The following is a 24,206-nucleotide window of genomic DNA, read 5'->3' as shown; positions in this document are numbered from 1 at the left end:
TTGATATCCACTCACATGGTGATCTCTTGGTCATGAGATCAAGCCCCGTGTTAGGCTCTGCTCTGCACACAGAGCCTATCTGGGATTCTCTGTCTCTCTACCCCTCCCCTTTTTGTGTGTGCTCTCTCACTCTCTCTTAAAATAAAAAAATGATCTTTAAAAGAAATACTCTTGCTTTTATTTATTTATAGATCCATGCTATGTGCTATGAGTGGAGAAGAAAGTCGATGACACAAGTCCTTCTTGCAAGCTTATATATTTACACGTGGATGTATTAATACACATGTGTGCAAATATATAGAGACTGAAATATGTAGACAAAAATGGATGCTCCTCTGTTTGTGTAGATACACACATATTACGAAGCAACAACTAAAGTAACAGCATTCTTACCTCCCATCACCTCCTCCTCTCCCCATCTCGATTTTTAGGTAGCTATCCCTTCCCCTGTGCTCAGAGTGCTCTGAGCGCCTCGGCCTCGTATGCTGCCCATTTACTTGTGGTTCTTTCCCACCAGACTAAGTTCTTAAGAGAAGAGCGTGTATCTCAGTATTTCTCTAGCACTGATAAAAGTGCCTCCCCTGTAAGTGAGTTTCAACAAATGCGTCTTGCAAATAAAGGGAAAGCAGAAAGCAGAAAGCCCACTGTCTGAGTCGGGAGTAAGGATGCTCTTAGAAACCATCGCTACCCCTCCAGTGTGCAGCTGCTCACAGCAGTGCCAGGGAGAGCCAACACTGCCAAAGAACCAGGGTGGGGACTTTTCTTTCCGCTTTGAAAAACGTTAGGGGACATCGAGACACCCAGCTGAAACCGGGTCAGTGATGGACAGAAAACAGTTAAGACTTACCGAAATGGCTTTTCTCCTGTATGGGTTCGAATGTGCTTCCTCAGATCGCTGAGCGTAGTGAAGTACTTGCTGCAGCCTTCAGATTCACAGTTAAACGTTTTCCCTGTGTGAAGCCTCTGATGTGCTTTCAGCCTGCAAGATATGCCAGAGAAAACTTCCCTTGGTCGTTTGCACCACGGGCGACAGAGCCTCCGACCCGCGTCAACCGAATGTGCTTCCAGATCCAGTGCAGAAGAATTCTGGATCTGAAATGTTTTGCTCGAAGAGAAATTCAGAGAAGTATATGGTATGCAGGGGTAGGAGTGTGACTCTGCAACAGGACCGCCTGGGACTCAAATCCTGGTCCCACTTCCTACGAGATGGGGGGGCCTCGAACCAGTTAGAACACCTCTCTGTGCTTCCAGCTGCTGTGAGGATTAGCACTCAGAGCAGTGCTGAGCACATAGTGAGCGCTTTATACGTGTTGGCTGTTGCCGTCTGTTATTTCAGACCCAAAGTTGAGGGCTAATGCAAGTCTCCTGACACAAACAGTGTGAAGGAGAATTGGCTAATGAGTGGCAGGAAAAAGTTCTCTTCAAGGTGAGGCAGGAAAGAAAATGACGGAAGCCTTAGTACCAAGACTCTGAGCCCACGGGAGCAATCAGGCCAAGTATAAAACCCCCCGGGCCAGCACATCACTCCAGGAAACACAAATCTAAATGCAAACATACTGTAACATTCAAGCAACCCAACATATGCCCATCTTTAAGTAACAAGCTCCCTCAGCGGACCAAACAGTTGAGCACAGCCGTGCTCTTTCAAGCCCTGGAAGTGCACATCTGTGCAGGGCAAGGGGAGCTCTGCCATTGCGAGGTCAGGGTCAAGGGCTGGAGAGGAGGCTGACCTGTACAGCGTGTTGAAGGCTTTCTCACAGCCCTGCACGTCGCACTCAAATGGCTTCTCCTTCGTGTGCACTCGCACATGGATCCTGAGGCTGTAGGAGGTGAGGAAGGCCTTGCCACAGCCCTCCTGATTACAGACGAAGGTGTACTCTCCCCGGTGAGTCTTCTGGTGGGTGCGCAGGTTGCCCGCTGTGCTGTAGGTGCGGGGACAGCCCTCGAAGGTGCACTGGTACCGCTTTACCTGGCACACAAAAGACACCCCATCAACAGGGTCCTGCCATCCCCCAGAGCCTGACTCCCCACTCCCGCAGGAGATGTGGACGACACACAGAGGTTTGTACTGTCAACACAGAAAACAGCCTCTAACGACAAAGCGGGGAAGTCTTCCTGTTGATTAGATCACTTCTGAACAACAAATAACAAGTCACGGGCACGAGTTGAACTTGTAGGTACAGGAATACTCTAAATGAACAGAAGGGGGTTTCCAGACTCTAGCCCACATCTGGCCTCTAAAGGTGGGCCTCTACCGTTACAATTACCTATAATGAAACACGACTTTGGTTCTGTCTTAAGGCCTGATTAAACACCCTGCCCTACGGCACCACACCCGGACTGGAACTGCCCAATGTTAAACTGAGTCTGAAATACCCTGATATTGATACACTCAGTCATCAAGCATTATTTCCCTGGTGTGATTTCCAGTCTACGAAATGAAAATACTGTACCATGAATTTCTTGGAGTATTTGCTGGAATGACATTTCTCAAAATGCCAGTCTCTCAGTTTCACTTTCACGTGTGCCTCCCTCTTCCTTGATGCCCACATATTCCTTTTAAGGACTTGGCAACTCGTCAGGCTGGTTTCACTGTAGGACATTCTCTTGTGCTTCCTGGTGATGAAACCCTTCCATCCTTTTCCATTTTCCTTCATTTATTTGTAAACTATCTCATCAATGATGACCTCCCCTCCTAAAAGTTTATCCTTCGTAACACAGCAATTCCTTGGGGCTCTCTTTACCTTCTCGGAGCCATTCCTGTCCTTTCACCTTCTGGCACTTCTCTCTCATGCCCAGACTCTCCCACACCCATCCCGGTGCATGGAAAGCAGCATGGGACACGGCTGGGGGAGAAGCAATTTCTGAAATTTATGTTCAAGACCTTTGGCAAGTCTTTTCGCTGCTCTGAGCCTCAGTTCTTCACTTCTCAAATGTGAGGATTAGGGCCTGCCTTGCCTGTCTCACAGTGCTTTGGCGAGGATCAAAATGAAACCAAACAGTAGTAAAAAATACGCTGTAAATGATCTGATGCTACACGCACCAGGGTACTAGTGTTGTCTACTCTTCAGCTTTCGTGAACATCTTTGTCCACTGACCCCCACTCTTCTCCAAAGCCTCAGCCCACATCTCCAACAACACTGCTAGTGTTCATTCCATAGTTACTGAACTACCAGGTCCCACGCAGCAAGCTAGATCCCACAGACAAACAAGTGAACAAGACAAAGATCTCTGCTTTGAAGGAGTACCAATGTTAAGGAGGTAGACATGCACTAATTATTATATGCCGTGCTGAGTCTGACTACAGAGACGTGCCCAAGGTGCCTGGGGAATGCTACAAGGGCAACCCTAACCCCTCGGGGGAAGACTGGAGAGTCAAGGCTCAGAAGCTGAGCTCTTCTCTCTGAATTGAAGTGTTTGTCATTTGTCTGTTTGTTTTAGGGATACACTGAGGTGGTCCTCAGATAAACCAGGAAGAGACAAGGGCGTTCCAGAAAGAGGTGACACCTTGGGAACTGCAGGGATACAGGTGTGCTGGTACAGTGAACCACAACACACTTGCAGTGGTTAAGAGGCTGGAAGGAGAAAGATCGAGAAAAATAAAGTGAGGCCTCCTTAGTTAAACTGTGGGGTAGAGGAACAGGACAATGGAGAATCACCAACGGGTTTCAACCAAGAGAGCAACAAATGAGATCTGTAGTTTAGGAGAGATCCTTCCGGTAGCCTAGTGGAGGACGGACGGGAAGGGTAAGAGAACAGAAGAAGGGATGGAAATTAAGAGAAGAGGGACAACAGTCCAGGAGGGAGATGAGAAGAACCCAAACAGGCAAGTGAGAGTGGACAGCATGAGAGATGAATTTCAGAGAAATTAAAGTAGGAGGAATGACTGGCCGCGATGGCACCTGGGGAGTGGAAGGGGATAGGGAGAGAAAGCCTCGGGCAAGAGTATGGCCTGGGTGACTAAACAGATGGTCACACCACTGAGCTGGGGCTGGAAAGGGGATGGAGGAGAGATAATGAGTTGGCTTTGAGGTGCCACCAGGACTTCCAGGACAAGATGTCTAGTAGACAGTCTGACACACAGGCCGGAAAACTGAAAGGAAAGCCTATGGCAGGAATCCCTGGTACACGTAGCTGACTCTACCTGTATACCAGAGCGGGCTCAGGTTCAAGCGCAGCTCTGCCATTTACTGTGTAACCTTGGGAAAATTACTTAAGTACACTAAACCTCACTTTCCTTATTTACAATATGGAGAAAATAAAACCTATCTTTTAGAATTGTTGTAAGGATCGGGAATAATTTGTGTAATGCATTTAAACATGGTGACTGGCACAGAGTAGGTATATAATACAATCGTAGCTCTTAGTAAGAGGACAAAGGCCAGAGCTCAGAAAGTCACCAATTAAAAAAAATTTTTTGTGTGTTTATTTATTATTGAGACAGAGAGAAACAGAGCATGAGCAGGGGAAGGGGGGGGTGGGAGGGGGGGAGAGATACAGAATCTGAAACAGGCTCCAGGCTCTGAGCTGTCAGCACACAGTCTGATGTGGGGCTTGAGCCCACAAACCGTGAGATCATGACCTGAGCCAAAGCCAGACGCTCAACTGAGCCAGCCAGGCACCCCAGAAAGTCACCAATGTATAAGGTGCTGGTAAAAGAAGTGAAGCCACTGACAGGTGAGTAGGGGAACGGACTGGGGAAGCAGGAAGACGCAAAGGAGAATGATGACACAGAAGGCGAGAGAAAAAGGATCTCAAGGGGGCTGAGTTTGGCTCAGGTCATGATCACAGGGTCATGGGATCAAACCCTGCGTGGGGCTCTGTGCTGAGTGTGGAACCTGCTTGAGATTCTTGCTCTCTCTCTCTCTCCCTCTGATTCTCTGCCCTGCTCACGCTCTCTCTCTCTCTCTAAAAATTAAAAAAGAAAAATTAAGAAAAAAAAAAAGAGGAGCACCTGCATTGCTCAGTTGGTTAAGTGTCCAACTTCAGCTCAGGTCGCCATCTCATCATTTGTGAGTTCAAGCCCCATGACGGGCTCTGTGCTGACAGCTCAGAGTCTGGAGCCTGCTTCAGATTCTGTGTCTCCCTCTCTGTGCCTCCCCCTCATGCACTCTGTCTCTCTCTCACTCTCTCAATAAACCTTTAAAAAATTTTTACTTATTTAAAAAAATTTTTTTATATCTTTATTTTATTTTGAGACAGAGACAAAGAGCGAGTGGGAGAGGGGCAGAGAGAGAGGGAGACACAGAATCTGAAGCAGGCCCCAGGCTCTGAGCTGTCAGCACAGAGCCTGACACAGGGTTCGAATCCACAACCCTGAGATCATAACCTGGGCTGAAATCAGGTGCTTAACCGACTGAGTCACCCAGGCGCTCCTAATAATTTTTTTTAAAAAAAAAAGAAGAAAAAAGGCTCTCAAGGAAAAATGATCAAAACCGGAAATGTCGGAGAAAACAAGATAGGTCTGAGGAACCTTCTAGATCCAGCAGCTAGGAATCACTAATGACTTAACAAGGCTAAGTTTTGGGGCGCCTCGGTGGCTCAGTCGGTTAAGTAACCGACTTCGGCTCAGGTCATGATCTCATGGTTCGTGGGTTTGAGCCCCATGTCTGGCTCTGGGCTGACAGCTAGCTCAGAGCCTGGAGCCTGCTTCAGATTCTGTGTCTCCCTCTCTCTCTGCCCCTCCCCCACTTGTATTCTGTCTCTCTCTCAAAAATGAAAAAAAATGAAAAAATGTTTAAAAATTAAAAAAAAAAAAAAAGGCTAAGTTTTAATGAACTGCTGGGGCCCGAAGCCTGGGTCAAGGTGAATGGACCAAAGAGGAAGTGGAGGTAGAGGTGGAGAGGTGGACAACAGGAGCCTGGGCGGACTTCTGAATTGAAGATTTGTTTGTGAAGTAGGGCAGGTCCTGAGCATATTTGGAAGGTGAAAGGTCCTAGAAAAAAGAGAAGCTGAGGGTCTGAAAGGAATATAAAGAATGGAAGGATATTTCAAAGCCCGGTGGAGGGAAAAGCCTCTGGTGGGAAGAGGGACAGGCAGTTTCAGAGTGAAGGGACTGAGATAAGGCGGGTGTGACTCAAGGGTGGACACAATTATGTGGACTCTATTACACCATGCGGACTCTGTTATGACCCCTCACCCCTGCCACTGTTATGTGAAAGTAGCCATAGACAATATCTAAATGGACAAGCCAGCCTGTGCTCCAAAAAACTTTTTTTATGGACAGTGGAATTTGAATTTCATATCATTTTCATATATTATGAGATGCTATTCTTTTGATTTAAAAAAATCATTCAGGGGCACCTGGGTGGCTCAGTCGGTTGAGCAACTGGCTTCGGTTCAGGTCATGATCTCACGGTTCGTGGGTTCAATCCCCGCATCAGGCTCTGTGCTGACAGCTAGCTCGGAGCCTGGAGCCTGTCTTCAGGTTCTCTCTAACCCTTCCCTGGTCATGCTGTCTCTCTCTCTCAAAAATAAATAAAACATTAGGGAAAAAAATTTTTTTAATAAAAAATAAGTTAAAAAATCATTCAAAAATATATAAGCCATTCTGCGAAAACAGGCATCTGGATGGATTTGGCCCATGGGCCACCGTCTGCCAAACCCTAAAGTCTGTGGGTGCAAGGGTGGGAGGAGCCCGGACTCCTCCTGTCTCCCTCTGGCTCCTTCTTGCTCTGCCCAACCCCCAACACAGTCTTGCACAAGTCTTTAGCAAGTGCTCTCCCACATACTACTCGTTCTTCACCCTCCCCCTGACACGCAGGAAGCGCTCCGTAAACATCTGTGGGGCTGTATCACTGGCCCAGGCACTGTCATGTCTCATGCCAGTAGGTCTGGAGCCACTTGTTGCCAGATCTGTTCTAAAGCAGTGTTCTCCCCAGGCTGTCTCTAGGCTCAGATGCTAAGGTCCCTTTGCCTGATATTCAAGGTCCCCCCAGTAGGTACCCTCTGCCTTTGACCACAGTGCTCCAGAACCAGTCCAACAGCCGGCTCCAGGGGGGCCTTACAGGCAGCAGGCCCTCTTCCCCAGTCACCACCCTGAAGTCCCACTTGCCTGCCTCTGCTCCCTCCTTCCTTTCTGCTGGAAAGGTCTGGTTCCTTCTCTGATTTTCTGAGTATCTCTCTTCCTTCCATTCAAGCCTCACTACCTCCAAGCCCTTCCAGGATCACCCCATGTGTGAGTGACAGGGCCCTTCTCTGACCCAACAATATTTAACTGTACTGCTCATTTGACACTTAGCCCATGCTGTTAATGATCCTCTCACACGTATATCCTGACTTCCCATCAAGACTGAATACCCCTTTGCTTCTGCCAGGTGGAGATTTCAAAACAGTCACCGACCAGGAAGTGAGAAGCGGGACTATGGCCGCCGCAATGAAGGGGCGGCATGTCTCAACCAAGGCGCCTCAACAATGGTGAGTGATAAGAGCAGCCTCTCATTCTTGAGATGCGGCTGCAGGTGAGAACTTTATAAGTAACAGCGCCATCAATAATTAACCATCCCTCCCCGTCTCCTTGCCCTGCCAACCCGTACTCCCATCCAGGTTTTTCACTTGGCCTACACAAGCTTCCACTAAAAGTTCCTTCCTCAAGGAACGGGTTTTATAGCTTTACCTCTTTAGTTGGTAGGCATGGCAGTAGCTGGGAAACAGGCATTAAATAAATATTTGTTGAGTTAAATGAATGAGTGGCTACTCTCCTGGTGGACTGTAGGGTCCACGAGAGCAGGGTCACAACCTGGGTGGCCAGCCTGGTGGAGGAGCGGCACAACATTCATGTTTGCGGAAGGAAGGAATGGATGAGTATACAACTAAACAAGACCAGCAGGACTCAATGCTGAGGAGAGTAGTGACAAGGCTGACAAGTGACGAAGGAAGGATGGTCAATTGGGTCAGATGTAGCAGAGAGGGCTTTTATTAAAGCCTCTCTTGGGGCGCCTGGGAGGCTCAGTTGGTTAAGTGACCGATTTCCGCTCAGGTCATGGTCTCACGGTTCGTGGGTTCGAGCCCTGCGTTGGGCTTTGTGCTGACAGCTAGCTCAGAGCCTGGAGCCTGTCTTCGAATTCTGTGTCTCCTTCTCTCTCTGACCCTCCCCTGTTCATGCTGTCTCTCTATGTCTCTCAAAAATAAATAAAACATTAAAAATTTGAAAAAAAAAAGTCTTGCTTGGAGGGGTGCCTGGGTGGTTCAGTCGGTTAAGCGACTCTTGATTTCAGCTCAGGTCATGATCCCACAGTTCGTGAGACTGAGTCCCACATCGGGCTCTGCACAAACTGCACAGAGCCTGCTTAGGATTCTCTCTCCCTCTCTCTGTCCCTCCCCTGCTCGTGTTCTCTCTCTTTGTCTCTCTCTCTCAAAATAAATAAATAAATAAATAAATGTAAAAAACAAACAAACAAAAAACAAACACAACTTCCTTGGACACGGCCAGCTTGCCAGGTCATAAGTGCCTGGACAAGATAAGCTTCACCGGAGGAGGAGGAACACAAGCCAGAATGTTGGTCTTGAGAAGTTGGGGAAGCGCACACAACTGAAGACAGTGACTGTTACTACTCTTTCAAGGAACTTGATTGCAGAGAGAGAGACCAGAGAGAAAGCTGGGAGAGGATGCGGACTGGGGAAGCCATTTGTGTCTAAAGGTGGGACAGCCAGGTGGACCGCCAAGGCGTGGTCCCCAATAACATGCCGAAGATCGAGCGCTCTCTCACTCCATCAGGAGGCAGGCAGTAAACGGAAGTCATTGCTCTGTGTCTTTCAGAATCCTTTTAAAACAGCACCAAATTTCACAAAACTCCTCAAACTGGATCAGAACAGGAAGTTGCAAAAAACGCGTTATGGTTTCATGGGCACAGAGGTGTTGCAACATGTGGTACACTTAAATACAAGTAAGGTTTATCACACCTGCATGTGTTCAAAAAATTATGTCACAGGGATTGTATTGTCCAAGGTGCTGGAATACAGAAAAGACAGTCCCTGCTCTCAAGGAGCTCAGGGTCAAGAGGAGAATCAAGCAGGGGTACCTGGGTGGCTCAGTCGGTTAAGCAGCTGACTCTTGATTTCAGCTCTGGTAGTGACCTCACTGCTCCTGAGATCAAGCCTTGCATCAGCTGTCAGCGCAGAGCCTGCCTGGGATTCTCACCCTCTCTCTCTGCCCCCTCCCTGCTCAAGCTCTCTCTCAAAATAAACATTAAAAAAAAAAAAAAAAGAGGAGAATCAAACAAATAGACCAGTATGGCATGAGAAGTTGTACTGATAATGGATGTGAGAATAGAAATAAACAGAAAAAGCATCTAACTTAGACTTGGGGACCACTGAGAAAGGCTTCTCAAGCTGAATTTAAACCACCTGAGGGAGAGGTGACACAGAATTCATTCGCTTCTTGAAATTAACTAGCATCGTCTATAATATGAACATAATGTCACTGACGAGTCTACTGGATAATGAAGAATGTGTTTCTCTAAAAGAGCTGAAGACCTGATTCATTTTTATTATCCTATGTGGCCTCTCACATTTGTTGATTCCTACGGCAATGAGCACGGAGCAGGCACAGAGTAAGCTCACTGAGGATGGGGTCCAATGCTATCAAAAGCAAGAAGCATGAACTTTCAGAGAACTGACGTTGGTTTACAAGGTGTTTTGAGTAGTTCTAGAATAAAGAAAAATATTTAACAAAGATGATTGCCTGGTAAGTCAACAGACTCAGAGAAGGAAAGGAAAATGAGGCAAGCAAAAATGAGAAAATTAAATACTGGACTCCAGGAGACGAAAGCTTAAAAAACTTAAGGAAACGGGGTGCTGGATGACTCGGTTGGTTAAGCCTCTGACTCTTGATTTCAGCTCAGGTCCTGATCTCATGGTTTGTGGAATTGAGCTCCATGTTGGGCTCCATGCTGTGCATGGAGCCTGCTTGGGATTCTCTCTCTCTCTCTCTCTCTCTGCCTCTCCCCAACTCACATGTGTGCTAGTACATGCTCGCTCACTCTCTCTCTCAAAGTAAATAAACATTAAAATTTTTTTTTTCAGAAAAGAAAAAAGGCTGGGTTTCTGCTAGAGGAAAAAGAAATGAGGGACCAAGAGAACCAGAGTCTACTCCTTACCAACCCCACGTTCAATGAGGAAAGAGAGTCTCTGGTCCTGAGCACCTAGCACTGAGTATTCTCACAAATCAATGACCAGCCTGACCAGCCCTCCTCAACACTAGGGATTTCCCACCTCTCTCTCCAATACCAACTCTGTTCCCAGGCCGGCACTCATCTCATTTTTTCTACTCCACAACGTGCAACCACAGCGCTCAAAGAAATGTAAGGGCTCTGACTGACCCCACTTCTTCATCGGGCCTCCCACCGCCCACTGCCAGAGCTGAATTCACACAGCGGTTCCCACACCACAGCCTTTTACCCTTGCAGAACTAATGCTGTCCTGCTGCCCCTCATCGCTCAGCCCTTTCCATGGCTAACGGGCTTCAGTAGGGGAGTCTCCCCCAGGTCTCTACCAAGGTGGTGCATTTGAGAGAAAGGCACAGGCTTTGGCATCCAGAAAGTCCTTACTTCAAACCTCCTTTCTGCCACTTGCTAGTTACTATGTTTTGAAGACTTTTTTTTCATCTGTAAAATAAGGGCTTAGATCCGTATCTGTAGCTACTATAGATACCAGTATCTAGCTTATAAACTGTTAGGAAGATCAAATACAAAACCATGTTGAAGCCCCCAACACAGTGATGAGCAAAAGCAGGCACCCAGCGGACACTAGGCATCTCCCCCTCCCACCACCACCAGAGTAATAGGAGTCCTTATTTTTTGGCTAGAACACCCCTCGGTTCATAAAATACCTTATGTCACAGGGATGCAGTGTACAGTACAGTGACTAAAGTTAATGGTACCATATTGTATATTTGAAAGCTGCTAAAGGAGATCTTGAAAGTTCTCGTCATAAGAAAAAAACCACAACTATGTGTGGTGATCATTTCACAATGTATACAAATACTGAATCATCGTTATACATCTGAAACTAACAATGTTACATGTCAATCACAACTCAATAAAAAGGGTGCTTTTTAATTTTATTTTTAAAAGACTTTTATTATTTTTATTTTTTAAATGTTTATTTTACTTTGAGGAAGAGAGAAAGAGGGTGTGAGCAGAGGAGGGGCAGAGAGAGAGAGAAAGAGTGAATCCCAAGCAGGCTCCACGCTGTCAGCACACAGGATTCGAATTGACGAATTGGGAGATGACCTGAGCCCGAAATCAAGATTTGGAACGTTAAACCGACAGAGACACCCAGGCACCCGAAATAGGGTGTCTTTTTTTAAATGAGCCCTGAGCTTTGCCTGGTGCTCCAAATGTCCACCATGGACGTAACTTTCAGTGGCCAGGTGCTAAGGAAGTCAAAGGGGACAGACTACCGGTGATGAGGGCTGGTGTTCACAGAGCCCCTCAGGAGGACTAAAAACATGTTCTCCTGAGCATAAACAGCAGTCCACATTCCATAGCGATATTAATACAACGGGCTCAGCGAATCAGGGGTTACTGGGGCTTCTGCAGGCTGTCCTGGAACCCAACCACAATTCATAACCTTGTTTTAAGAGAGAATGCTTCCCAAGAGTTCCTAACAGAGGCCATTTTCAACCTCTTCTGAAACCGGAGATTGCCTTCAAACCTCCTTTGAGAACCTCGTGGGCCTCCGAGGGACAGAAAGTAAATGAGCGTTCACTGAACAACCACACTGTGCTGAATGTTTTTATGCACATACTGTTATATATTTATGTATGAATAAATCTCATTTAATCTTCACAAAATGCAATGGGATATTTTTATTTCGATTTTACAAAAGAGGAAACAGAGCAGCTTGCCCAAGGCCACACAGAATAAAGCAGAACAAAGATGGAACCGAGGACTAAATTATCCCTTCGCACTTCACAGAAGACACAATTTTAAGAAACAGGCTTCATTTAAATAAGAGAAAAACAGTAAAATTTGGGTTCATTCTCCAATGTCCTACAAGAGCAAAATGTTAGCAATATCCAATAGGTGCAGTATATATGAAATGAAAATTTTAGACCTGTTATTCCCGCGGCCCCATGCTGTAAAACCAGTATGTACACAAAACCACCTCCATCCCTCTTCCAGGCCAGCGGGCCTTGGTGACAGAAATGCCGACCGCTGCGGAGAGGCACATACCACACCCGCAGGCAGGCAGGGAAGTGCCCATAAAATGGCTTCTCCTGGTGGTAAATGGAAAATGCTTCCCGCCCTGGATTCCTACCGGCAGGCACAGCTTCCAGCAGTCTCCGTGCTGGAGTCCAAGCCCTCCAGGGCAGGGATTATTTCTTTGACCTTCCCGATATCTGACAAAAGTAGATACCGGATGAGTAAAAGCATGTGGAGAGAGTGAGTGGATCCTTAACACTAGAATTTCAAGCAGAAATGGTCCTAGTTCTGAATGGCAATTCTGTGGGAGTGCAGAAGGGAGCCTGGGAAGAAATGTAATCACAGTATGCAAAGACTAAAAGCACGGAGTTCCCCTCTGGGAGAATCAGCAACATCAGGTTGTCAGAGTGGATCATTCTACTGCCTGAGGGATTCTCATAAGGAATGAGATTGGAACTAGGTCTCCCAAAGGAAAGGACATACTGCAAAACACTAGATTCAAAATGTTCCTCTTCTTTTTTTTTTAAGTTTATTTATTTTGAGAGAGAGAGAGAGAGTGCACACGTGCGAGTAGGGGAGAAGTAGAGAGAGAGGGTGAGAATCCCAAGCAGGCTCCGTGCTGTCAGCGCAGAGCCCAACATGGCCCTCCATCTCCGGAACCGTGAGATCCTGACCTGAGCCAAAATCAGGAGTTGGGTGCTTAACCTACTGAGCCACCCAGGTGCCCCTCCTCTTATTCTTACACTAAAAACCTGTCACACTAAGAAAAAACCCAAAACTCCTCTTGGAGTGTCACTTACTAAATACAGCAAGCAGCCTAATTCACAAAGCATCTCTGTAACCTTGCTTCTCGGTAGAAAAGAAAGATACTCTTTTCCAATCGACGTACCGGAATATTTTGGTGAGTCGTGAAGACACATATGGTATAGGATTTCTTGGATTTCTTCAGACTTCTTGGCCAAATATTCAGCAGCAAAGGGGCAAGGTCAGTTGGCCACAGGGGGGTACATTAATGTTCACCGCTGTGGTTCGTACTGAGGTAGATGAACAGGTTCTGATAACAGGTTCTCCCGAAGACACAGATGCAAGAAAGTTTGGGAAACCATGGACTACATGAACCCAGCTGCTCAGAAACCCAGAATAGAAAGGCATGAAAGGAGCACTCTTTAGAATGCTGATCTTGCGCAGAATGACATATTCTGATTGGAGATTTCTCAAAGCTACCAACAGCTGGATGGTAGTAAGACAGCAAGTATGGAAACAAGACACGTGAAGTTAGAGGGAGAATGGCCGCGGCCCTGTGGGAGGAGAAGCCAGTACCTGCGGCAAGGTCCTGGCTGGTTTATTTTCATGCAAGACAAGCACGAGGGAGAAAAGTGAAGTAACAGGTGAGCCAACTACACACCTCAGGAAACAATGGAAGGATCAGGGGTAAACAGGAAAATCAGGCTAAAATCTGACTCAGAAAACAAGCTGCTTGAGAAGCCAAGAAGACTAACTAGTTATCAAATGATTTGATTTCTCAAGAGTAATACCTGCACGTGGAGATGAAGGGAAAAGACCATGTTTTTAAGAAAAAGGGGGAAAGAGGGAGTAGAGAAATCATGAAAAATATTAACAGAGAGTCATAAACATCAGCCTCTTCAGGCCAATTAAATGAATTTATGTGTCCTTCTCTGCCCCAATCACTGTTAAAGCAAAAGCTAACGTAAGATGGTGCTTCAGGAAGTCAAGCCCCCTGAATGCCTATTCATTAAGCAACATTTATGAAGACTAAAAGCCACTGATGCTTCTGCCTAAATCCTCAACCGACCTCACATCAATTGATTTTTTTAAATTTCTAGAATCTTCCATGTAGGCTTCATGGACAGAATGGAAAGAAATAGTGGGATGAAAGTACAGTGAGCTAAATCCATAGTAGACTGAACCGGGTGGTCACAGCCCCCCTTATCCACTCAGCATGACTATCAAGACCTGAAGGCATGAATGGTAAAGCAGGCTGCAAGTACAGTCCCCACCTTATAATGGTTCCACTTTACAGTGCGTCCAGGAGAAACTGTACTTCAAGTGGTGAATTTGGATCTTTTCCCAGGCTAATGATAGGAGGTAAGGTACTGTCATGTGACGCTGGGCAGCAGCGGGGAGCCACAGCTCCCGGTTAGCCCTGAGATCACAAGTGTAAACAACTGATATACTTCTAGCCATTCCGCGCCCATACAACCATTCTGTTTGTCGCTTTCAGTATAGTATTCAATTACACGAGCTGGTCAACGCTTTATTATAAAACTGGCTTTGAGATGATTCCGCCCAACTGTAGGTTAATGTGAGAGTTCTGAGCATGTTTAAGACAGGCGAGGCTAACCTATGAGGTCTGTAGGTTAGGTGTCCTCATTGCACTATTTTCAACTTAAGATGGGTTTATCGGGACATAACCCCGCCCTAAGTCAAGGAAGATCTATAGTGGGAAAGTGACAGCTCATATAAGTGATTGCATAATCATTCCCTCCCTACCATCTCCTCCTTTTCTGCCTAGATCAGCATTTCCCAAAGTGTGTTCCACAAAATACCGACCCTGGAAATAAGACGTGGAAATGGTTTCCCAGGTCCAAAACATTTGGAGAATTCTGCATTTCCTTCCTTCATAGTTATGAACACATCAACAACTCAGAGAAATTCCAAAGTAAACAAACCTCTGTCTCGATTTAACTGTTTCCCAAACATTTGTTCTCGAAGCACTTTCACATAGTAATCATTAACTGAGGATGGCCTGCAGTTTAGGCTCTAAGCCATGTTCAAGTTTTCTGTGCTAAAGAAATGATTCTCCCCAACCCCCCACCCTTGAGCTGCTACCACCTCATCACTCTTCTTCCTCCAACTACCATAGTAAAAAAACCCTAAACCAACTTGACACTTCCTTCCTCCGGTTTCCTCACCACCCACTCACTTCTCCATCACTGGAAGCCGGCCTCAGCCCCCAGTGCTCTACCGAAAAACTGCTCAGGGTGTGATCAATGGCACAGACACAGAACCAATGGCTTCTCTTCGGTCCCTCAACGCCTCTGCAGGGTCACATAGAATGGTTACGCTTCTTGACACTCTCCCCTCGCCTTCCACGGCACCGTATTCCACCCATCTCTTTGAGTATGTGATCTCTGGTTCCTCTTTCTCTTTTTAACCTTGACATTCTCAGACCAACTCTTACTCCTCCCTGGAGTAAACTGCTCATGCTTTGAACTACTTACTGCCCATTCATGAATCCCGAGCCATTTCCTTGACGTCAGATCTACACTTCTAATGGGCTTCTCAACTTGTTTGATTTACTTTTCCTCAAGGACTAGACATTCACTACACTCCAAACAAACTCATCGGTTTCTCCACCAAACCTCCTCCTCCACCTGTCCTCTTGATTCTTCTTAGGGACTCACCATTCCCAGAAGGTGAGGGAGCAGCAGGGTCTGACGCTTTCTCCTGAGCCTGACACAGCACTCTGAACAGGCCTCTGTTAAAGCACCTGTCGCCGTGCACTCTAACTACTTGTTTCCAGTCTTGAGGTTCCATCAGTCACCTGCGGGGCCCATGAACTACAACAGGGAAGAACTCAGCATACCTGGAAAAATGGATGAATCCTTTGACTCATACCCAATCCATTCTTCAAACACAAGGCCATTACCCTTCATCAGACCCAAACGAAACCCCAAATCTAAACTACAACCCCTCCTAACAGGGCCATCAAGCCACCACTGCTACCAGACCAATATTTCTAAAATGCTACTCTAACCACATCAATCCTTGGCACAGACACCTTCAGTGGTTCCCAGCTATCTCCTCAATACAGTCCAAAGCCCTTCGCATGTTATCACTGCCTTCCATGTCTGGATCTCTGCTACCTTTCCGTCCTTATTTTCAACTATTCCCTAAGCTCCCTATGTTCTAGTCCAGAGGTTGGCAAACTCCAGCCAGTGGGTAAAATCTAGCCCACTGGCTGTTTTGTAAATAAAGACTTTTTTGGAAAACAGCCAATCAACATCCGGGCCCAGGTAATTCTTTGTTGCAGGGGGCCGTCCTGTATACTACAGAATGTCTAATAGGATCTTTGGCCTCTACCCACTGGACTGCAGTAGCACTTCCCTAGTATGACAACCAAAAATGTCTCCAGACATTACTAAGTATCTTCTGGGGAGCAAAACTGCCCCCAGTTAAGAATCACTATTCTAGAGGTTTCCAAGTACAAGCTGACAGCATGTCATTGCTCGTAAAATACGGACCGTACAGCAATTACGGTACAGTGTCCAGATTAAAAGATAAGGGTCACACAGTATTCAGTGCCGGCTGCCTCACACTTGTGAGACTGTGCTCAGTTATCAATTTTAAGAAGACTGTGGATCACTGGAATCCACACAATCCAAGGTGACCAGACTGATGAGAAACCAGGGGAAAATGTCATAGAGGAATATCTAAGTAAATTGAGGTGTTCAGCCTGTACAACAGACGATAAAGAGAAACCCACAACGGTCAAAGAAATCCACGATCTGTCCTGGGAGAGGAAGGCTGAACCTGCGGCTGTGCAGGAAGGCGGAACTAGAACCAGTGGGCGGCAGCTCCAGGAAGGCAGGTTTTGGGCTCTGTACAAGTCAAAAGCTTTCTGACAATCGGAGCTGGCCAACAGATGGATTAGGCTGAGCGGTGAAACACTGTGCTCTCGTCATTCCGCACGTGTTCAAGCAGACACCAGACGAACTACTGTCAGAGATACTGTAGAGAAACTCCTGCATGAGGTGGGAGGTAGGACGAGTTGGTTTTTCTCTACAGCTGCTTCCAGCTCAGATTCTACGGCCAGCCATGGAAAAGCCATATGGCACGAATAATAAAATTCTCCAATTTCAAGAACCTTAATTACAACCTAAGGGAAAAAATATTTTGCTAAACGATTTATCCTATGTCTGTCCGGTAACATTTTACATTTGGTCCCTAACACTGCAATGACCAGTGATCTGTTTTTTTCTAATTGACCTGTAATCAGTTCCTAGGTAATGTCTATCATTACCTTTAACCCATATCACTCTGCTGATGACCACTACCAGTACAATTTGTACAATGACTTACGGTTTTCCAACCACTGTGACACACGTTACCTTACTCACAGTAGCTAAGCATGAGCACAAACAAAACTTATTTTGGATAACCTGCTCTGACTTACTGTCGCTTGCCTGAACTTCTCACAAGAGAAAGCGAGGCCTTGTTACTCATCGAATATCCACTATGAAAACAAAGCATATTCCGGCAGATACTCCTCTCCCAGACAAATCGTTTCTACACACCCCAGAGAGAAGTCAAATCTAGTTATTTCAGCCTCAGAAACATGGGACTTGCCTCAACAAAATTTCTATTCGATTTACGATGTGGGGAAGAAAGGTTGAAAAATTATAAATTAGCTTTCTCAAATTTCAATATGGCTATACAAACCGAAAGTTCCAGAAGGCAGTCACAAGCAAATACGAAGCACATGCGCTGCTGACAAGCAAAGCCACAGTAGGTCCTCATTCCAGGGACTCTTTTCCTCCCCAGCTAAAACGGCCAATGCGAGTTGTGTAAGGACTTTCCTCCAAAGCAAACCTGGGCCCTCACCCACTGCTTTACTTACTTCTTTACGTTTCGTTTCTGGACATTCCGACTGCAGGGTGAGAGTTGCACCTTCAATATTTCTTGGCATGGGCGTGGAACCAGGGTTTATTGTTAAATGAATCTGATCGGGTGAGATAATGTGTTGCACATAACCCTGGGACATTGCTTCATGATCTATTAGGTGAAAGCCCTCTTCGCCCCCTACTAGAAAAGGCAAGTGTTCTCCACACGGTCCATCGTCATCTTCATCCTCCAAAGTGCCAGGGTCCTGCTCAATCAGAACAGTCGTTCTATCATAAACAGTTCCAGATGAGGAAGGCACCAGTCCGTTTTTATCCACAAACCTGAGCATCTTGTCATCGGGGGTCAGCTCATCTTCTTCTGCCTCATAGTAGATGATGTTGTCGTCCGGACTGTGTTCCCCCATGGTTCAATCGTGCTCAGCCCAATTGTGAGAGATGGAAAGGTAATGACCTATCTGCAGAGGACAAAGCCAGAGTTAGAGCCATACCCCGGGACCTCCTCTGCAACCACAGGGCTCAGTTTTCCTCTCACTTGAAGAATAGGCCAAAGTAAATGAAAAGCCTCTTCCTTGGGAATCATACTTTTTAAACTCTGAAACCATCAAGTCATTTTAAAGGAAAACAATGTATTAAACACACACACACCCCTGAAGAAATAAGTAGTTCTTAAGGCCTTCCAAACATGCCTTACTGTCAAACCTAAAGGGGAGAAGAGGACAACTGCTCCAAGGCTGAGTTGTCATACAACCTAAAGTAAGAAAACTCCATTCAAATATGCCCCAGATTAGACCATGAGACAGTGCTACTACTGTGGAAGAAGGACTTTGGAGGCAGCGTTGCCTACCTACAAATTCCAGTTTTGCCACTTAGTACGTGGGTAACTTTTCAGTGCTGCATCTTTCTTATGGATAAGGTGGACTGGTAATCCCTGTTCTCGCAAAGTTGTTACACAGAGTAAAAGAGACGATGTTGGTTAAAGCACAGTGTCTGGTAACAGCAGGGAAAGCAAGTGTAAATTCATTCCCTCCTTCCTAGAACACATGTTTCAGCTTCTGGGCGGAAGGTCTGATCCCTAGTCAGGCATACCCGACAAAGATCATTATATCTATTTCCTAAAACAACGTGGTGTTCACTAGTCCTATGTTTGTATAGTGTGCTCTCTGCAGTGAATGGTGACTCTTTTTTTTTTGTTTCTGCTGCCCACCCCCCCTTGCGATTCGATGACACTAGGAGTTCAGGAGATGTCAGTTAAATGAATGAAAGACCTGCAGATATACTCTCTCAGGAAGACATACTGTCTTGGAAAGATATGTTCTCCCAGGAAAAATACGAAATTCGAAATCTTTCCTGTTCTGGATTAGTTCTTCTTCCTTTAGCTGCAAACACACGGGTTCTACAAATGTGGGTTTGGCAGGCAGAACGAAATTTAAAAATAATCAGCACATCACTTTTAGTTTTCAGTCTGGCTTTACACTTTATCTTTCTCTTCTGTCCTGGGTTAGAAAGTGAACCTTTACGGAGTGAGGCGGCTAGACAGACAGGCAGTTACCAGAGACAGGCCAAGGGATCGGATCCGGGAGGAACCGGCCCGACCCCTTGCTCTGGCTTACGCAACCCGGGTAGATGCACATTTCGCGGCAGTTGAGGAGAGATAAGAGCACCGGCGGCCCCTCAGGGCTTCCCCGGCACCATCAGCGCAGAAGCGGAGACCCAACTGTCCGGAACAAACAAGACCAGGAGGCTTGAGGGTGGCATACGAGTGGTACAAACGGGAGCACTCTTGAGAGAAGGCTGGGAAAAGGAACCTGCCTGGGATAGCCCCGAGCCGGGGCTACACGGGAAAATCCGAAGACAGGCTGGGGGGCTCCAAGCCGGGTGAAGAGGGGCAGGGTCCGGGTCTCCATGGAAACAGGAAAGGGGGGCTGGATACCCATCCCCATGGAAACGGAGGAGGGGTGGGGTCCCTATGGTGATCAGAGAGGGGTCTCTACTGGGAAATGCTTCAGGAGGGAGCCTAAGTCCCGCGCCCCCCAGGAAGCCCCCAGCCTAGGCCGCGTCTAGTTTCGCCTTTTACCTCCGCGGCTCCCGGCAACGGCGGCAGCGGCAGCTTCTCCCCTCCCCAGCGGCACCATGATTGCCCCCACCTTCCCCAAACGTCACTTCCGCTTCCGCTTTCCGGAGGAAGGAGGACATACTGGCCCCGCCTCTCTCTGGCGCTTCTGGTTGGTCTAGACGGTGTGGGGGCTGAGCTGGAGCCACCATTTGGCGAGCAGGAGGGGCGTGGCAGGGCGGGGCGCCCTGGAGGCGCCGCGGGGCTGTAAATTAGTCCCGCGCTGAGAAACGCCGGCCGCCTCTACAGCCGGCCGGGAGTTGGGCCGTCTGTCCTGTGGCGCAAAGGAACGGGAGTCGAACCCCTCAATCGCTAGTTGAAAGCAGCCTCAGTCCGGCTTGCGCTGGCCGCCCTAAGTCTCGCAGCCACAACTGCAACGGGAAGGGCCACAGTCGGCCATCCGAGTTCTAGCTGGGACGCGCAAGGGGAGGCTGCAAAGCTGTGACATTCCCAGCTGTATCTATTTCCTAAAACAACGTGGTGTTCACTAGTCCTATGTTTGTATAGTGTGCTCTCTGCAGTGAGAGAATGGTGACTCTTTTTTTTTGTTTCTCCCCCCCGCCCCCCCGTGCGATTCGATGACACTAGGAGTTCAGGAGATGTCAGTTAAATGAATGAAAGACCTGCAGATATACTCTCTCGGGAAGACATACTGTCTTGGAAAGATATGTTCTCCCAGGAAAAATACGAAATCATCAATCAATCAAAGGGAGTGTAGCAGCTGGGGTCAGGAAAGGAAGATCGGATCCAAATGGCAGAGCCAGTGAGGACTCCAAGCACAGCCAGAGGACGGCGCCGCCTCGTCCCCTCTCACTCACGGGCACAAGACGCCCTTCCTCAGGACTGCCCACGCCGTCGGTCCCAACTTTTCGCCCTGCAGACGGCTGCCGACTTCCACTGCACTCCCATCCGGGCCAGTCAGCGCCACCTACTGGCCATTCCCCCTCCCATCTGACCATTCACGCTGTCGTCATGTTGGCCCGCTTCTTGGTCACAGTTTACACAGCCAACAAGTTTAGGTATTCGGTGCCCAAGACGCGCTTTTGCGTGTACCTTTGTTATTCTGTCTCTTTAAAATGCCTGTTAAGTCTGTTAGAACCCGCCCCCCCGCAGTCACTGCCTATTTTCTCCATAAGCTTCCTCTCTAGAATATTCAGGGTGGGGCAACTCCCAGAGACTACATCAGGGCCAAGGGGTTCTGGCCATGCCCTTACATCTCTTGCTTGAAAACTATGAGTAGTGACTGTTACCCATCAGATGGGTCAGGGGCCAGAGAGATAGCTGCCCGGCCCCTGACCAGCTACCCGAACACTTAAGCCACAAAGAAGTCTAGCTGCTGTCTCTTAAGAGAGAAAAACATACAAAGGACCACTGTTATAAATACATTTATCATTAAACTATATTACACACATGAGAAAGGGGACGCATCATATACAGTCTCGAAGATTTGCTGACTCCGGAAAATCCCACTTGTTTCACCACAACACCAATTTTTTCAGTACTTTCATTCTTGAGCCACCGTATTGCCCTCAGGCTGAGTGCCAGCTCCAGGGTTGTTGAGCCACATCCGAGTAGCTAGGGGGTCGGGTAGGCTTTGTATATACACATATACATGTGCTTAGAGTACTGGATGCATCTGGGGTGGTGGTGACCTGTTTATCCAGCAGATTCTATTTGCATTCTTGCTATCCAATTCATTCTCCCTTCAGGACCCCAAAGTCTGTCCCCCTGACCGTGGGGAGCTTGGCCCAGGCTACAGATAAGGCACTGACAATGCCCTGGAGACAGGCTGAGTGAGCACAGGAAGTAAGGTTATTTAGACATCTTTGAAACTTAAAAAAATAGAGCGAGAGATCTGTGTTAAATAACTAATGCTGAACACTGACTGTCAGTTTTATTGTGGTGGATGTCCCCTAGGTCTTCACGACTCACAGTAGCGTGAGTGTGACAGCCACGGTGGGAGGGGGAGGGGATCTGGGCTCAGGAAAACAGCTGCCACTTTTGCTCCCAAGAGCCCTCACGTCAGCTTCTTGATCTGAAACAGGTGGGGCTGGTAATGGGCTGCCTCAAGTAAAAGAGAAGAGACAGAGAGGCTCAGGGTGAGTTGCAGAGGAACTGGTGAATAAATTCTTGAGCCTTCTTCTTCTCTGCCATGTCAAGCTTTTGGTGACCAGCTGGGTTTCGAAGCAGTAAGCTGCCAAAGATGCTAGCTGCATGAAGAACACAGAAAACGAAATGATTCAGCAAAAGAAGCACTACTTCTTGTGTTGTCGAGCTGGGAGGAGGGCCCCAAAGCATTACTTTCTGCTTGGAAAGCAAAAGCTCTGTGAGGGTGAACTGTGCCCAGAGCTGGAGGTTTTAGTTCCATGGCAGTGGTCTTGGGACCGCCCTCAAGCCCATTTCTGTTACTGAGTCTCTCGGTTTGCAGAGATGCTTTCCACAGACACTCGGCTGCTTACCTAGAATATTCTCATCCAGATGATTCTTTGCTGATTTTTTCAGTAGTTCTCGCAAAAATGCCATCAAGTGGTTGAAGACGTTTTGGTGGAAGGTGGGGAGGGTAGAAATGACCTGAAAGAGGGAGAACTGGCGTTTGTCTTTTCTGTGTCAGTCAGTTGTCTGCCAGGCATCTCTACATTCCAGGAACTGAGCGCACGATCCCAGGACATGAGAAAGGCTATGCAAAGACAGCCCTGATCATTTAGCACTTGGCACAAATGTCAAAAGAGAAGCACAGATCAAGTGCCATGTGAATTTAGAGGTCATATTCTACCTATGTGCTCTCGGAAGATGCAGGTGAATGGAAGACATTTTCAACTGGGTCTTGAAGACAAGACTGGGCTCACAGAGGCAAGGACTAGGACAAAAGAAAGCGTAAACAAGGCAAGAGAAGGAAAACAGTGAGATAAGGAGAAAGAACACACTGAGAAGTCAATTTTAGCAGGAGCACCACTGTTTGAACAGGCGCTAAGCCGAGAGCAGTCGACCAGGACAGAATTCAGGGAGTGTTCCGGCTATCTGCACATCCCCGTGACCGGTTGGTGAGCTCGTACAAGAAGCACCCCAAAAGAGGTTCTGGTTCAGTGGATGTGGGGGGAGGCTCTGGAACCTGTATGATTAGCAAGTTTTCTAGATGATTCTGCTACAGCCTGTGAACATGTGTGAACCACTAGGCCACGTCATGAAAAGTCTTGAGTATTTGTTTAAGAAAATCATTAACTGGCAATGGAGAGCCAAGTGTGGTGTTTGACCAACAGCAAATGAGGGGAGCTTTAGAGCACATGGTCTGAGGGCGGTACGCAAAACAAACCAGCAGGGCTTGGGACCAAGGTGAGCGAACAAGAATGGAAGAAGACGGAAGACAGACCAAGAGAACTGGGCATGTGGGAGGCGAGCAGAGGACGACTCAGAAATGACTCAGGTTTCCGGGTTGAGTCACTGGAGTTAAGGGTGAAGCCTTTAAAAGAAAAGGAGGCAGGAGAGGAAGAACAGGTTTGGGAAGGAGAGCTCTGGAGCAGAGTTAGAAGGACACTGCGTTTAAGGGACTGCACCCACTCTGTTCCCTCGGGCCCCAGGGGCCGTGGGCTGCAGCACGTGTATGCTGATGCTTTGATGCTTCCCCTCACCTGTTTACTTGCTGTGTAGTTGCTGGAACACTCCAAGCAGCTATGGTAGGCTCTGTAGCAGATGACGGGCTCCGGCAGGCTCTCCAGGAAAAGCAGCAGGGCTTCAGCCACGGAATGATTGTTGGCGGCTTTTGGCCCATCGTTAAGGAACAGACGACGCCATGCCGTGGTTAGGGAAAGGCCCAGGGATGAGCGCATGTCACAAGTGCTGCCTGCCCAGCCAGGCTCTCTGCTCAGAGCTGGGGTGCCAGCCTGACGTGGTGAAGGGGGCCAAGCTCTTTGTCAGCTTAGCAGGGCCTTCCTGAGTTCCTGCTTTCTCAGTTGCTTAAAGTTGTAAAGTCTCTATGCAAACTTTAAGAAAAATATGATAGCTGAGGACGCATGATCTGATTTTGAGCCTTAAAATACTGTTCTTTCTTTGCTCTCACCTCTTAATCGTGGTCACACAAGCACACGCACGCACGCACACACGAGTGTCTGAAGGATACAGAGGGACTCAATCATTCCAGAGTCCAAACAGTCCCTGATATGCTCGAATTCTGACCGCAGGCCTGGCTGCTGAAACAGATCTTCCTGCAAAAGGAAAGAAAGTCACAGAATCATTATATTCTTCTCAGAAAATCAGCCATGATTTCCTGACCTACCAGGAAGGTGTAAAAAGGGAGCAAGCAGTGTAGTG

General features: G+C 47.4%; 2 protein-coding genes and 2 long non-coding RNA genes across 7 annotated transcripts in view; 2 read left to right on the top strand and 2 right to left on the bottom strand.

The window, feature by feature from the left end:
- Positions 1-19,940, bottom strand: part of MTF1 (metal regulatory transcription factor 1) — a 44,507-nt gene extending 24,567 nt beyond the window's left edge. For 2 of the 3 annotated variants that reach the window (XM_029945993.1, XM_029945994.1), the window contains exons 1-4: positions 19,866-19,940; positions 17,788-18,246; positions 1,731-1,969; positions 848-979 (exon numbers count right to left, since the gene is read on the bottom strand). In XM_029945993.1, coding sequence (XP_029801853.1) covers positions 848-979; positions 1,731-1,969; positions 17,788-18,195 — 779 coding nt within the window. In that variant the 5' untranslated portion in view covers positions 18,196-18,246; positions 19,866-19,940. Of the gene's footprint in view, positions 1-847; positions 980-1,730; positions 1,970-17,787; positions 18,247-19,865 lie in introns of those variants that run through there. The other variant, XM_029945995.1, reaches the window with a different exon arrangement.
- Positions 3,447-19,104, top strand: LOC115297854. The gene is made up of 3 exons (XR_003911495.1): positions 3,447-3,529; positions 7,317-7,416; positions 19,022-19,104. It is a non-coding gene; the product is annotated as an uncharacterized LOC115297854 (long non-coding RNA).
- A 33-nt stretch (positions 19,941-19,973) lies between the features above and the next one.
- Positions 19,974-20,996, top strand: LOC115298162. Its single transcript, XR_003911624.1, has 2 exons — positions 19,974-20,013; positions 20,490-20,996. It is a non-coding gene; the product is annotated as an uncharacterized LOC115298162 (long non-coding RNA).
- Positions 20,997-21,270: 274 nt separating this feature from the next.
- INPP5B (inositol polyphosphate-5-phosphatase B) overlaps positions 21,271-24,206 on the bottom strand; it is a 51,786-nt gene continuing 48,850 nt past the window's right edge. For both annotated transcript variants that reach the window (XM_029946573.1, XM_029946574.1), the window contains 4 exons: positions 24,016-24,100; positions 23,528-23,655; positions 22,361-22,472; positions 21,271-22,111 (listed from right to left, as the gene is read on the bottom strand). In XM_029946573.1, coding sequence (XP_029802433.1) covers positions 21,996-22,111; positions 22,361-22,472; positions 23,528-23,655; positions 24,016-24,100 — 441 coding nt within the window. In that variant the 3' untranslated portion in view covers positions 21,271-21,995. The remainder of the gene's footprint in view (positions 22,112-22,360; positions 22,473-23,527; positions 23,656-24,015; positions 24,101-24,206) is intronic.

Source organism: Suricata suricatta, chromosome 8 (assembly GCF_006229205.1).
Source record: "Suricata suricatta isolate VVHF042 chromosome 8, meerkat_22Aug2017_6uvM2_HiC, whole genome shotgun sequence".
In the NCBI taxonomy this organism is placed as follows: Eukaryota; Metazoa; Chordata; class Mammalia; order Carnivora; family Herpestidae; genus Suricata; species Suricata suricatta.
This window is presented reverse-complemented; position numbering and strand designations above follow the sequence as displayed.